The sequence below is a fragment of the Tachyglossus aculeatus genome, chromosome 7, assembly GCF_015852505.1.
Source record: "Tachyglossus aculeatus isolate mTacAcu1 chromosome 7, mTacAcu1.pri, whole genome shotgun sequence".
Lineage (NCBI taxonomy): Eukaryota > Metazoa > Chordata > Mammalia > Monotremata > Tachyglossidae > Tachyglossus > Tachyglossus aculeatus.
Window position 1 is genome coordinate 8353995 of NC_052072.1, and position 15539 is coordinate 8369533.

At 43.6% G+C, this 15539-nt stretch overlaps 1 protein-coding gene across 1 annotated transcript in view; it reads left to right on the forward strand.

The window, feature by feature from the left end:
- NBEAL1 (neurobeachin like 1) overlaps nucleotides 1–15539 on the forward strand; it is a 209359-nt gene that overhangs the window by 22097 nt on the left and 171723 nt on the right. The window contains exon 3 of the mRNA XM_038748824.1: nucleotides 6501–6592. Coding sequence (XP_038604752.1) covers nucleotides 6501–6592 — 92 coding nt within the window. The remainder of the gene's footprint in view (nucleotides 1–6500; nucleotides 6593–15539) is intronic.

A 15539-nucleotide genomic window follows, 5' to 3' on the forward strand; every position in this document is an offset into this window, starting at 1 on the left:
ATTAGGGAGGACGTCAAGGAGATTGTGGGCTTCTGGGGCAGGGAGGCTGTGGTGTTGTCAACTAAGATGGGAAATAATAGTAATAATAATAATGGCATTTGTTAAGCGCTTACTATGTGCAAAGCACTGTTCTAAGCGCTGGGGAGGATACAAGGTGATCAGGTTGTCCCGCGTGGGGCTCACAGTCTTAATCCCCATTTTACAGATGGGGTAACTGTGGCCCAAAGAAGTTGTGACTTGCCCAAAGTCACAAAGCTGACAATTGGCGGAGCCAGGATTTTTTATTTTTGACGACATTTATTAAGCGCTTACTATGTGCAAAGCACCGTTCTAAGCGCTGGGGAGGTTACAAGGTGATCAGGTTGTCCCGCGGGGGGGGCTCACAGTCTTAATCCTCATTTTACAGATGAGTTAACTGAGGCACAGAGATGATTCAAAAATGCCATTATTATTATTATTAGTGAATGTTCAAATAACTTAATCTTTTGAATTCCTGTTTTTATTTTGCTTTTGATTCCATTTTTTTATTATTTTTTGTTTGTTTTTTTTAATTTATTTTTACCAGGGTTTAAGACGACCAGAATTTTAAAAAAGTCTTCTAAATTTCAAACTAACTCTTTAAATTATTTTAAACCCATCATTCCACTTCTAGACTGTGAGCCCACTGTTGGGTAGGGACCGTCTCTAGATGTTGCCAACTTGTACTTCCCAAGCGCTTAGTACAGTGCTCTGCACACAGTAAGCGCTCAATAAATACGATTGAATGAATGAATTTCAGGAGGACTTGGGATGTTCAGACCTGCCTCCCTGTGAACAGGTTCATTCATTCAATCGTATTTATTGAGCGCTTACTGTGTGCAGAGCACTGGACTAAGCGCTTGGGAAGTCCAAGTTGGCAACATCTAGAGACGGTCCCTACCCGACACCGGGCTCACAGTCTAGAAGGGGGAGACGGACAACCAAACAAAACATATTAACAAAATAAAATAAATAGAATAAATATGGACAAATAAAATAGAGTAATAAATACGTACAAACATATATGTATATATCCAGGTGCTGTGGGGAGGGGAAGGAGGTAAGGCGGGGGGGGGATGGGGAGGGAGAGGAAGGAGGGAGCTCAGTCTGGGAAGGCCTCCTGGAGGAGGTGAGCTCTCAGTAGGGCTTCTCTTCTTCTGTAAAATGGGGATTAAAACTGTGAGCCCCACGTGGGACAACCTGATCACCTTGTAACCTCCCCAGCGCCTAGAACAGTGCTTTGCACATAGTAAGTGCTTAACAAATGCCATCATTATTATTATTATTGTATCACCCCCCCCCGTGCTTAGAATAGTGTTTTGCACATAGTAAGCACTTAACAAATGCCATCATCATCATCATTATTATTATTATCTTGTATTCATTCAGTTGTATTTATTGAGCGCTTACTGTGTGCAGAGCACTGTACTAAGCGCTTAAACACAGTCTGAATCCCCATTTTTACAGATGAGGGAACTGAGGCACAGGGAAGTGAAGTGACTTGCCCAAAGTCACACAGCTGACAAGTGGCGGAGCCGGGATTTGAACCCATGACCTCTGACTCCAAAGCCCGGGCTCTTTCCACGGAGCCACGCTGCTTTTCTACCCCAGTGCTTCATATAGTGCCTGGCACATAGTAAGCGCCTAACTAATGCCATCAGAAGAAAAACAATCGGTAGACGTAATCCCTCTTCTCAGGGAGTTTACAGCTTAATGGGGAGGACAGACATTAAAATAAATTACAGGTAAAGGTAAAAATGGAGTATTAGGAGATGGACATCGAGTGCCGTGGGGGTGGGACTAAGTTCATGGGAGAGGCAGTAGGGAGGACGTCAAGGAGATTGTGGGCTTCTGGGGCAGGGAGGCTGTGGTGTTATCAACTAAGATGGGAAATAATACTAATACTAATACTACTAATAATAATAATAATGGCATTTGTTAAGCGCTTACTATGTGCAAAGCAGTGTTCTAAGCACTGGGGGAGGATACAAGGTGATCAGGTTGTCCCGCGTGGGGCTCACAGTCGTAATCCCCATTTTACAGATGGGGTAACTGAGGCGCGAAGAAGTTGTGACTTGCGCAAAGTCACACAGCTGACGATTGGCGGAGCCAGGATTTTTTTTTTTTTTTTGACGACATTTATTAAGCTCTTACTATGTGCAAAGCACCATTCTAAGCGCTGGGGAGGTTACAAGGTGATCAGGTTGGCCCGCGGGGGGCTCACAGTCTTCATCCTCATTTTGCAGGTGAGTTAACTGAGGCCCAGAGATGTTAAGTGACTTGTCCAAAGTCACCCAGCTGACAATTGGTGGAGCCGGGATTTGAACCCATGACCTGTGACTCCAAAGCCCGGGCTCTTTCCACCGAGCCACACTGCTTCTCTAGGAAAGTTAGGAGTAGGCTGGGAGAGAAAGATGATTAGTTCCCAGGTGGGTGAAGCCAAGTTCCTCTTTTGGTTCTAATTTGACCCAGGCCAAACCCGGTTTTCATAGCCCTGGGGCTCAGCTTGGGCTGGGTTGGGTTAAAGAGAACCCAGAGAAGCAGCATGGCTCAGTGGAAAGAGCCTGGTCATGGGTTCGAATCCCGGCTCCGCCACTTGTCAGCTGGGTGACTTTGGGCAAGTCATTTGACTTCTCCGGGCCTCAGTTCCCTCATCTGTAAAATGGGGATGAAGACTGGGAGCCCCACGTGGGACAACCTGATCACCTTGTATCCCCCCAGTGCTTAGAACAGTGCTTTGCGCATAGTAAGCGCTTAACAAATACCATCATCATTATTATTGTTATTAAAGCAGCGTGGCTTAATGGAAAGTACCCGGGTTTGGGAGTCAGAGGTTGCGGGTTCTAATCCTGGCTCCGCCATATGTCAACTGTGTGACTTTGGGTGAGCCATTTAATTTCTCTGTGCCTCAGTTATCTCATCTGTAAAATGGGGATCAATCAATCAATCATATTTATTGAGCGCTTACTGTGTGCAGAGCACTGTACTAAGCGCTTGGGAAGTACAAGTCAACAACACATAGAGACTGTCCCTACCCAACAGCGGGCTCACAGTCTAGAAGGCGGAGACAGAGAACAAAACCAAACATACCAACAAAATAAAATAGAATAGATATGTACAAGTAAGATAAATAAATAAAATAAATAAATAGAGCAATAAATATAAATAAGTCCCTCCCAGGGCTCCCAGTCTCAATCTCCATTTTGCAGATGAGGTAACTGAGGCCTAGGGAAGTGATTTGCCAAGGTGGTGCAAGTTGGGGGAGTCAGGATTAGAACTCAGGTCCTTCTGACCCCCAGGCCCCTGCTCTATCCACTAGGACACTCTGCTTCTGGTCCTCCTCTGGAGCTCCACAGTCAACACCCAGCGGCTCCGAGCCCAAACTCCCATGGAGCGTTTTGGCCTCAATAGTCACCCCCTGTCCCTCAGCAATCAATCAATCAATCAATCAATCAATCAGTCGTACTTATTGAGCGCTTACTATGTGCAGAGCACTGTACTAAGCGCTTGGGAAGTCCAAGTTGGCAACATATAGAGACAGTCCCTACCCAACAGTGGGCTCACAGTCTAAAAGACTACTACTGAAAGACTACTACTACTAAGACGACTACTACTACTACTACTACTACTACTACTACTACTACTACTACAGAAGCAGCGTGGCTCAGTGGAAAGAGCCCGGGCTTTGGAGCCAGAGGTCATGGGTTTGAATCCTGGCTCCACCCCATGTCTGTTGTGTGTGACCTTGGGCAAGTCACTTAACTTCTCAGAGCCTCAGTTACCTTATCTGTAAAATGGGATTAAGACTGTGAGCCCCACGTGGGACAACTTAATCACCTTGTGTCCCCCCCCAGCGCTTAGAACAGTGCTGTGCACATAGTAAGCGCTTAACAAATGCCATCATCATCATCATCATTACTACTAAAACACTACGGCCCTGTTACCCAGCTCTGTGAACCTGTTGTGGTTTTACTGGAGGAATAGGCAAAAAAGAAAAAAGAAACAAAAATGAGCCTAGAAGATAATAACGATAATAATAATAATAATGATGATGCTGTTTGTTAAGCGTTTACTATGTGCAAAACACTGTTCTAAGCGCTGGGGGGGGATACAAGGTGATCAAGTTGTCCCACATGGGGCTCCCAGTCTTAATCCCCGTTTTACAGATGAGGTCACTGAGGCTCAGAGAAGTTAAGTGACTTGCCCAAGGTCACACAGCAGACATAGGGCGGAGCCAGGATTCGAACCCATGACCTCTGACTCCAAAGCCTGGGCTCTTTCCACCGAGCCACACGGCGCATGGACAACTCTGATTTCGGCTTCAGAAGGGAAGAGATCTCCTAGTGTAAATTTACATGTAATAAACCTTTCAGAAGACTCGGGAGCTAGGGAAAGGGCAGAATCAGGGCTGAGATTTGGATGATTATTCTATTTATTTTATTTTGTTAATATGTTTTGTCTTGTTGTCTGTCTCCCCCTTCTAGACTGTGAGCCCACTGTTGGGTAGGGACCGTCTCTAGATGTTGCCAACTTGGACTTCCCAAGCGCTTAGTCCAGTGCTCTGCACACAGTAAGCGCTCAATAAATGCGATTGAATGAATGAATGAATGATTGGGACTGCAGGCATAAGAACCACGCTAGTGTGTAAGCTCTATGTGGGCAGGGATCACCTCCTCTGTTTTATTGGACTCCCACAAGCGCTTAGTACAGTGCTCTGCACACAATAAGCACTCAGTAATACCACTGGTTGACTGGCGAAAAGACCCACGATGCCTTCCATCAGTGAAGGGGTGGCAGACTTGCGGGGTGAACTCATCTTACCTCCTTCCCTTCCCCACAGCACCTGAATATATGTATATATGTTTGTACAGATTTATTACTCTATTTAGTTATCTTGTACATATCTATTCTATTTATTTTATTTTGTTAGTATGCTTGGTTTTATTCTCTGTCTCCCCCTTCTAGACCGTGAGCCCGCTGTTGGGTAAGGACTGTCTCTATGTGTTGCCGACTTGTACTTCCCAAGCGCTTAGTACAGTTCTCTGCACACACTAAGCACTCAATAAATACAATTGATTGATTGATTGATTGATGACCGGTGGCTCCATTGATGTATCTTTGTCTCCAGGACTCGGGGTCTGTTAGTATTTCGTCCTTTGTGTCGGCTTTGTGGCGCTTTTAATTTTTTCCCTCATAACGATTCAGGGCAAAAGGAAAATTAACTGTTGGAAAATCTCTCCCCCAAATATGCTTGTTTTGTATTAGCACATCTATTGCTTGAAAGGTGAGCCGGAATGATGATATTTAAAGTCCGAGTGGGAGATCTCTGTCTTTGTCTTCTAATTTCTCTAAGTACGGATGTGACTCCGTCTCATTTTTATCGGAACATGCATTTGTATCTTAAATCATTATAAGGATTATTATTATTGTATTTAATAATAATAATAATAATAATGGCATTTATTAAGCGCTTACTATGTGCAAAGCACTTTTCTAAGCGCTGGGGGGGATACAAGGTGATCAGGTTGTCCCATGTTGGGCTCTATGTGTCGAGCACTGTTCTCACTGCTGGGATAAGTGTAAATAATAATAATAATAATGTTGGTATTAAGCGCTTACTATGTGCAAAGCACTGTTCTAAGCACTGGGGGGAATACAAGGAGATGAGGTTGTCCCATGTTGGGCTCACAGTCTTAATCCCCATTTTGCAGGTGAGGGAACTGAGGCACAGAGAAGTGAAGTGACTTGCCCAAGGTCACACAGCAGACATGTGGGGGAGGCGGGATTTGAACCCATGACCTGTGACTCCCAAGCCCGCGCTCTTTCCACCGAGCCACGCAATCAGATTGGACACCAGCCCTGTCCAAATGGGACTCACAGTTTAAACAGGAGGGAAAAATTTGAATGTCCTGCTAGATGGTAAACTCCTTGAGGGCAGAGATCGTGTCTACTTTTTTTTATCATCATCATCATCATCAATCGTATTTATTGAGCGCCTACTATGTGCAGAGCACTGTACTAAGCGCTTGGGAAGTACAAATTGGCAACATATAGAGACAGTCCCTACCCAACAGTGGGCTCACAGTCTAAAAGGGGGAGACAGAGAACAAAACCAAACATACTAACAAAATAAAATAAATAGAATAGATATGTACAAGTAAAATACATAAATAAATAAATAAATGGTATCTGTTAAGCGCTTACTATGTACCAGGGCACTGTACTAAGTGCTGGGGTGGATACAAGCAAATTGGGTTGGACACAGTACCAATCCTGCGTGGGACTCGCAATAAATTAATCCCCATTTTTACGGATGAGGTAACTGAGGCACCGAGAAGTTGTGACTTGCTCACACTACCTACTCTGTTGTGTTGTACTCTCCCTGGTGCTTAGTACAGTGTCCGCCACACAGTAAGCGCCGAATAAATACTGTCGATTGCTTCCTGAAAGATAGGTTGCTAATCCTTTTCCTTTCATTGTAGAAAGACCCAGATTACCTGAAATTATGGCTGGACAGTTTTGTATCCAGCTACGAGCAATTCTTGGATGTGGACTTTGAGAAACTGCCCACCAGGTAAGAGGAAATGGGCCGAGCCTCGTTCTACTTAATTGAAATATCAATCTGGTCTCTAGCTTTGGCTTTAAGAATAAAGTCGTTACCTGCTCCTCATTATTTTAATCCACGTATGATAGCTTTCATCAAAGGGCCACTTTCGGCTTTGAGATTTCACCGAAGAGGAGAAAAACCGAAGGCATCAAGTCGTATCTCTCGGGTCTTCGTTAGACTGCCAGTGATATTTGCAAATCAGACCGCGTTGGTCGTGGTATTTCTTCCTGCCGTAGTTCGGCTGCTCGCACTCCTGCAGTGTTGATACACCCACACATATTGCTGCAAAACAATTCCGTTACTTTTTCTAAAATGGAAACCGCCAGCTTCAAAGTCACCACCCTTCTGTCCTCTGTCCAAATCCTCTTGTTTTTAACCATCGGGTCTAAAAATGGTCATTATTTCAGGCATATGCAGCTTTAATGATGGAGACCCAATCTGCCTTCTGAAAGTTTACCATCATTAGGGCTTTCAATTTGGGCCTAGCTGAAACTTCTAACTTCACTACCCTAAAGTGATTTTCTCCTTCCCTTTTGTCTACACAGAGGCATCCATAAGTTAAATTACCCGGCAACTTTTCCAAATCTCTCCCCATTCGGAAATTGTATTTTTTTGTTTCCGTGAAAACCGCTTCCTTTTTTACATTGTTGCTTACTGCTTTTCTCATTCGTTCTGAAGCCCCTCAGAAAACACAAAAGTGCAAGAAAGAACAAATGAGTGCTAGTCATTCCTCATGAGCAACCTATTAAGTTCTCCTTTAAGAACAGTTTGGGAGTAGAAGTAAGGTTTTGTGCGATTCATTTTTTTTTAAAGTACTTGAAGAGGCAAAGTGTCCACAGAATTTTTCCTACAATTAACTGAGGACTTGGAAATTATTTGTAAAAATGAAGGTTTCTTGGACCCATTGTTCATTAGAACCATTTCTCTAGTTTGAGGTAAATGGAAGTAAATTTTCACTCCTGTTTAAAATCAGATTTTCTTGACAATAATTGAAAACATGGCTAAATAGAATCTCCTAGGAGGCTTTTATTGTTTGCTTTATTCACTTAATCCACAGCAAACAAATGCTCACTAACATCAAATGGCAAGATGGGATCCCAAGACGGGATGGCTGTTCAATCAATCAATCAATCAATCGTATTTATTGAGCGCTTACTATGTGCAGAGCACTGTACTAAGCGCTTGCTTAGTACAGAGAAGCGGCATGGCTCAGTGGAAAAGAGCCCGGACTTTGGAGTCAGAGGTCATGGGTTCAAATCCCAGCTCTGCCAATTGTCAGCTGTGTGACTTTGGGCAAGTCACTTCACTTCTCTGGGCCTCAGTTCCCTCATCTGGAAAATGGGGATTAAGACTGTGAGCCCCCCGAGGGACAACCTGATCACCTTGTAACCTCCCCTGCGCTTAGAACAGTGCTTTGCACATAGTAAGCGCTTAATAAATGCCATCATTGTTATTGTTGTTATTATCCCAAACATCGAAGTTCTGGAATTCATTCATTCATTCATTCAATCGTATTTATTGAGCGCTCACTGTGTGCAGAGCACTGTACTAAGCGCTTGGGAAGTACAAGTTGGCAACGTATAGAGACGGTCCCTACCCAACAGTGGCCTGAGTTCAGGCTCTTAGCAAGGGAGCTAGACTCATCTCACCACACTGCTGGGCGGGATGTGTGAGGACAGAGGATGACAGCAGGAATTCCCAAATTCCCAATTTCTGCATGGAGAGCAGAAATCGAGGAACCACAAGCAGGGAGGGCAGAGGAAACGTGCTAGGCCTCAATTACATCATCTTGTAAGATGGGAATTAAGATAATAGTAGTTGTGATATTGAAGTGCTTACTTTGGGCCAGGCTCTGTACTGAGTGCTGGGGCGGACAGAGATAATTGGAGTGGACATCATCATCATCATCATCAATCGTATTTATTGAGTGCTTACTGTGTGCAGAGCACTGTACTAAGCACTTGGGAAGTACAAATTGGCGACTTATAGAGACAGTCCCTACCCAACAGTGGGCTCACAGTCTAAAAGGGGGAGACAAAACCAAACATACTACAAAATAAAATAGAATAGATATGTACAAGTAAAATAAATAAATAAATAAATAGAGTGCTAAATATGTACAAACATCTATACATATATACAGGTGCTGTGGGGAAGGGAAGGAGGTAAGATGGGGGGGATGGAGAGGGGGACGAGGGGGAGAGGAAGGAAGGGGCTCAGTCTGGGAAGGCCTCCTGGAGGAGGTGAGCTCTCAGCTCTCACACGTCATCATGTAAGATGGGAATTAAAATAATAGTCGTTGTGATATTGAAGTGCTTACTTTGGGCCAGGCACCGTACTGAGTGCTGGGGCAGATACAGATAATTGGATTGGACACGGTCCTGGTCCCACATTGGCCTCACAGTTTTAATCCCCGTTTACAGAGGAAGGCACTGAGGCACACAGAAGTCAGGTGACTTGCCCAAGGTCACACAGCAGACCTGCGGTGGGGTAGGATTAGAACCCAGATCGGTTTTCCAGGAGGCCTTCCCAGACTGAGCCCCCTCCTTCCTCTCCCCCTCCTCCCCCACCTTACCTCCTTCCCTTCCCCACGGCACCTGTATATATGTATATATGTTTGTACATATTTATTACTCTATTTATTTTACTTGTACATATCTATTCTATTCATTTTATTTTGTTGATATGTTTTGTTTTGACATCTCTCTTCACACCTGTATATATGTATATATGTCTGCCCATATTTATTACTCTATTTATTTATTTATTTTACTTGTACATATCTATTGTATTTATTTTATTTTATTAATATGTTTGGTTTTGACATCTCTCTTCACACCTGTATATATGTATATATGTTTGTCCATATTTATTACTCTATTTATTTTACTTGTACATATCTATTCTATTCATTTTATTTTGTTAATATGTTTTGTTTTGACATCTCTCTTCGCACCTGTATATATGTATATATGTTTGTCCATATTTATTACTCTATTTATTTATTTATTTACTTGTACATATCTATTGTATTTATTTTATTTTGTTAATATGTTTGGCTTTGACATCTCTCTTCACACCTGTATATGTGTATATATGTTTGTCCATATTTATTACTCTATTTATTTTACTTGTACATATCTATTCTATTTATTTTATTTTGTTAATATGTTTGGTTTTGACATCTGTCTTCACACCCGTATATATGTATATACGTCTGTACGTATTTATTACTCTATTTATTTATTTATTTTACTTGTACATATCTATTCTATTTATTTTATTTTGTTAATATGTTTGGTTTTGTTCTCTGTCTCCCCCTTCTAGACTGTGAGCCCACTGTTGGGTAGGGACCATCTCTGTATGTTGCCAACTTGTACTTCCCAAGCGCTTAGTACAGTGCTCTGCACACAATAAGCGCTCAATCCCGGCTCCGCCACGTGTCTGCGGTGTGACCTTGGGCAAGTCACTTGACTTCTCTGAGCCTCAGTTCTCGCAACTGTAAAATGGGAATGAAGACTGTGAGCCCCCCGTGGGACAGCCTGATCACCTTGTATCCCCCCAGCGCTTAGAACAGTGCTTTGCACATAGTAAGCGCTTAACAAATGCCATCATTATTATTATTATTATAATAAATACGATTGATTGATTGATCTCTCATCATTGCCTCATCTCATTCTCCTTTCTATCCACCCAGAGCGCTAGCTCTGGGAGACCTGCTACTACATTTGTTAATTTAAAAAATAAAAAGAAGTATGAAGCCAGAAGTGCCTTTATCAGGACCGATGAGCGTTTAGTTAGCTTAGTTTCAAATTCTTAGTTACAAGGGGGGTAACTTTGATCCCAAGCGCATAGTCCAGTGGTCTGCACACAGTAAGCGCTCAATAAATACGATTGAATGAATGAAGGAATGCTGTTGGGTAGGGACCGTCTCTATATGTTGCCAACTTGTACTTCCCAAGCGCTTAGTCCAGTGCTCTGTACACAGTAAGCGCTCAATAAATACGATTGGTTGATTGATTAGGAGGCCTTCCCAGACTGTGCGCCCTCCTTCCTCTCCCCATCCCCCCCGCCTTACCTCCTTCCCCTCCCCACAGCACCTGGATATATGGATATATGTTTGTACGTATTTATTACTCTATTTATTTTATTTGTACAGATTTATTTTATTTTGTTAATATGTTTTGTTGTCCGTCTCCCCCTTCTAGACTGTGAGCCCCGCTGTCGGGTAGGGACCGTCTCTAGATGTTGCCAACTTGGACTTCCCAAGCGCTTAGTCCAGTGCTCTGCACACAGGAAGCGCTCAATAAATACGATCGAATGAATTGAATGAATGAATTCCATCCAGTCCAAGTTATCTTACCATGGGGAGCCACTAGCTTTGCAGTAGGAGTTGTGTTCACAAGCTTGAGAAAATCTGCTTACTGCATAAGAAAGGCACGCCGTTAAAGAATCCAAAACAAACAAATGCAGTACTTTTCTTTCGCATTCATGACATTCTTCAGAAGATTACTCCAATTGTGTCCCAGAACTGTTCCTTTTATGTGATCTTAGGGTTTGGTTTTTTCCCCTACATATCTATTCTGTTTATTTTATTTTGTTAATATGTTTGGTTTTGTATATGTATATATGTATATATATATAAATATATAAATATGTATATATGTTTGTACATATTTATTACTCTATTTTACTTGTACACATCTATTCTATTTATTTTATTTTGTTAATATGTTTGGTTTTGTTCTCTGTCTCCCCCTTCTAGACTGTGAGCCCGCTGTTGGGTAGGGATCGTCTCTATGTGTTGCGAACTTGGACTTCCCAAGCGCTTAGTACAGTGCTCTGCACACAGTAAGCGCTCAATAAATACGATTGATTGATTCCCCTGAGAAAAAATCTGTTTAGCAACAAGGGACCAGCCAGATGTACAGTGACCATTCATCCTAGGCTGAGTTCTCAGTCTTCAAACTTAAATAAGCGCTGCTCCCTTGTCCGGTGGTGTTTGACTTAAGGGAACTGCAATTCCCCTTCCAAACCGTTCACACATTCATAATAATAATAATAATGGCATTTGTTAAGCGCTTACTATGTGCAAAGCACTGTTCTAAGCGCTGGGGGGGATACAGTGTGATCAAGTTGTCCCACGTGGGGCTCACAGTCTTAATCCCCATTTTTACAGATGAGGTAACTGAGGCTCAGAGAAGTTAAGTGACTTGCCCAAGGTCACACAGCAGACTTGTGGTGGAGCTGGAATTCGAACCCACGACCTCTGACTCCAAAGCCCGGGCTCTTTCCACTGAGATTATGTGGACGTGATTTTATCCATTTCAATAGGGTCTTTTCGGCCTTCTCTGTCTTGCCCAAGGTCACACAGCTGACAATCCCGGCTCCGCCAATTGTCAGCTGTGTGACCTTGGGCAAGTCACTTAACTTCTCTGGGCATCAGTTACCTCATCTGTAAAATGGGGGTTGACTGTGAGCCCCCCGTGGGACAAGCTGATCACCTTGTATCCCCCCAGCGCTTAGAACAGTGCTTTGCACATAGTAAGCGCTTAATAAATGCCATTATTATTATTATTATTGACTGAAGAGTCTTAATGTTGTTCTCTAAACCCGTAACCAAGCCCCTCTAGCTCTGGCCGTCTATCATCATCATCATCAATCGTATTTATTGAGCGCTTACTATGTGCAGAGCACTGTACTAAGCGCTTGGGAAGTACAAATTGGCAACATATAGAGACAGTCCCTACCCAACAGTGGGCTTACAGTCTAAAAGGGCGGGCCCTTCTGCGTAACTCTTCCAGTTTGATAACACCCTTTCGAAGATCCAGTGACCGAAATTTCACAGCGTGGCTCAGTGGCAAGAGCCCGGGCTTGGGAGTCAGAGGTCATGGGTTCAAATGCCGGCTCCGCCACTTGTCAGCTGTGTGATTTTGGGCAAGTCACTTAACTTCTCTGGGCCTCAGTTACCTCATCTGTAAAATAGGGATTAAGACTGTGAGCCCCATGTGGGACAACCCGATCACCTGGTATCCCCCCAGCGCTTTGAACAGTGCTTTGCACATAGTAAGCGCTTAACAAATGCCGTCATTATTATGTAGCCATCCAGATGAGGGGGAATCGGGAGCCCTTTTGGATGCGGCTGTGCATTGGGCTGGCATCCCTTCCCTTTGTTTTCTTTTCTTCTCCCCCTTCTAGACCGTGAGCCCACTGTTGGGTAGGGACCGTCTCTATATGTTGCCAACTTGGACTTCCCAAGCGCTTAGTACAGTGCTCTGCACACAGTAAGCGCTCAATAAATGCGATTGATTGATTGATTTTCTTTAGCCAGCTGTCTGTCCGTGCCAAAACATACCTGCAAGTCCTGAGATTTTCCGAAAAGCTTTGGGGAGAAAATCTTGTCAAAGGCATTTAGAAAGGCCCACTATCAATCAGTCAATCAGTATTTGGTATTTATTGAGTGCCTATTGTGTACAGAGCTGTGTTCTAGGTGCTTGAGAGACTACAATATAGTAGAGCTTTTTTTTTTTTTGGCAGGGGTGGTGGTTAATGGTGTCACGCTTACTGTGTGCCAGGCACTCTACTAAACACTGGGGTAGATAATAATGATGACATTTATTAAGCGCTTACTATGTGCCAGGCAATCTACTAAACACTGGGGTAGATTCATTCATTCATTCAATTGTATTTATTGAGCACTTACTGTGTGCAGAGCACTGTACTAAGCGCTTGGGAAGTGCAAGTTGGCAACATATGGAGCCGGTCCCTATGCAACAGCGGGCTCACAGTCTAAAAGGGGGAGACAGACAAGAAAACCAGACACACAAACCAAATAAAATAAATAGAATAAATATGGACAAGTAAAATAGAGTAATAAATATGTACAAACATATATACATATATAGAGGTGCTGTGGGGAGGGGAAGGAGGTAAGGCGGGGGGTGGGGAGCGGGAGTAGGGGGAGAGATGAGGTAACAGGCACAGAGAAGTTAAGTAACTTGCCCAAAGTCACCCAGCTGACAAGTGGTGGAGGCAGGATTAGAACCCACGACCTCGGGCTCCCAAGCCCGGGCTCTTTCCACTGAGGGTACATTACTAAGTGTTTGAAGGGGTACAGAACAGTTGACAGAAGTGCTTGCTCCCTACCCGTAAGGACTTTGAAAACAGTGGGGGAGCCAGACATGAAAGTAAACTTGGGGAAGAAGCAGCGTGGCCTGATGGCGTTTATTAAGCGCTTACCTTGTGCAAAGCACTATTCTAAGTCGGCAGCATATAGAGACGGTCCCTACCCAACAACGGGCTCACAGTCTAGAAGCGGGGAGACAGACAACAAAACAAGTAGACAGGCATCAATAGCGTCAGTATAAATAAGTAGAATTCTAGATATATAAACACATCATTAATAAAATAAATAGAATGATAAATATGGACATATATACACAAGTGCTGCGGGGGCTGTGTGACTTGGGGCAAGTCGCTTGAGAGAAGCCGCCTGGCTCAGTGGAAAGAGCCCGGACTTTGGAGTCAGAGATCATGGGTTCAAATCCCAGCTCCGCCACCTGTCAGCTGTGTGACTTTGGGCAAGTCAATTCACTTCTCTGTGCCTCAGTTCCCTCATCTGTAAAATGGGGATTAAGACTGTGAGCCCCCCGTGGGACAACCTGATTACCTTGCATCCTCCCCAGCGCTTAGAACAGTGCTTTGCGCATAGTAAGCGCTTAACAAGTGCCATCATTATTCTTCTAGACTGTGAGTCTGCTATTGGGTAGGGACCATCTCTATGTGTTACCAACTTGTACTAAACACTGGGGTAGATAATAATGATGGCATTTATTAAGCGCTTACTATGTGCCAGGCACTCTACTAAACACTGGGATAGATAATAATTATGGCATTTATTAAGCGCTTACCTTGTGCAAAGCACTATTCCAAGTCGGCAGCATATAGAGACGGTCCCTACCCAACAACGGGCTCACAGTCTAGAAGCGGGGAGACAGACAACAAAACAAGTAGACAGGCATCAATAGCGTCAGTATAAATAAGTAGAATTCTAGATATATAAACACATCATTAATAAAATAAATAGAATGATAAATATGGACATATATACACAAGTGCTGCGGGGGCTGTGTGACTTGGGGCAAGTCGCTTGAGAGAAGCAGCGTGGCTCAGTGGAAAGAGCCCGGACTTTGGAGTCAGAGGTCATGAGTTCTAATCCCGGCTCTACCACTTCTCTGGGCCTCAGTTCCCTCATCTGTAAAATGGGGATTAAAGATTGTGAGTCCCCAGTGGGACAATCCCGGCTCTACCGCTTGTCAGCTGTGTGACCCTGGGCAAGTCACATAACTTGTCTATGCCTCAGTTCCCTCATCTGTAAAATGGGGATGAAGACTGTGAGCCCCCTGTGGGACAACCTGATTACCTTGTATCCTCCCCAGCACTTAGAACAGTGCTTTGCACGTAGTAAGCGCTTAACAAATGCCATCATTATTCTTCTAGACCGTGAGTCCGCTATTGGGTAGGGACCATCTCTATGTGTTACCAACTTGTACTAAACACTGGGGTAGATAATAATGATGGCATTTATTAAGCGCTTACTATGTGCCAGGCACTCTACTGAACACTGGGATAGATAATAATGATGGCATTTATTAAGCGCTTACCTTGTGCAAAGCACTATTCTAAGTCGGCAGCATATAGAGACAGTCCCTACCCAACAACGGGCTCACAGTCTAGAAGCGGGGAGACAAACCACAAAACAAAACAAGTAGACAGGCATCAGTAGCGTCAGTATAAATAAATAGAATTGTAGATATATAGACACATCATTAATAAAATAAATAGAATAATAAATATGGACATATATACACAAGTGCTGCGGGGACTGTGTGACTTGGGGCAAGTCGCTTGAGAG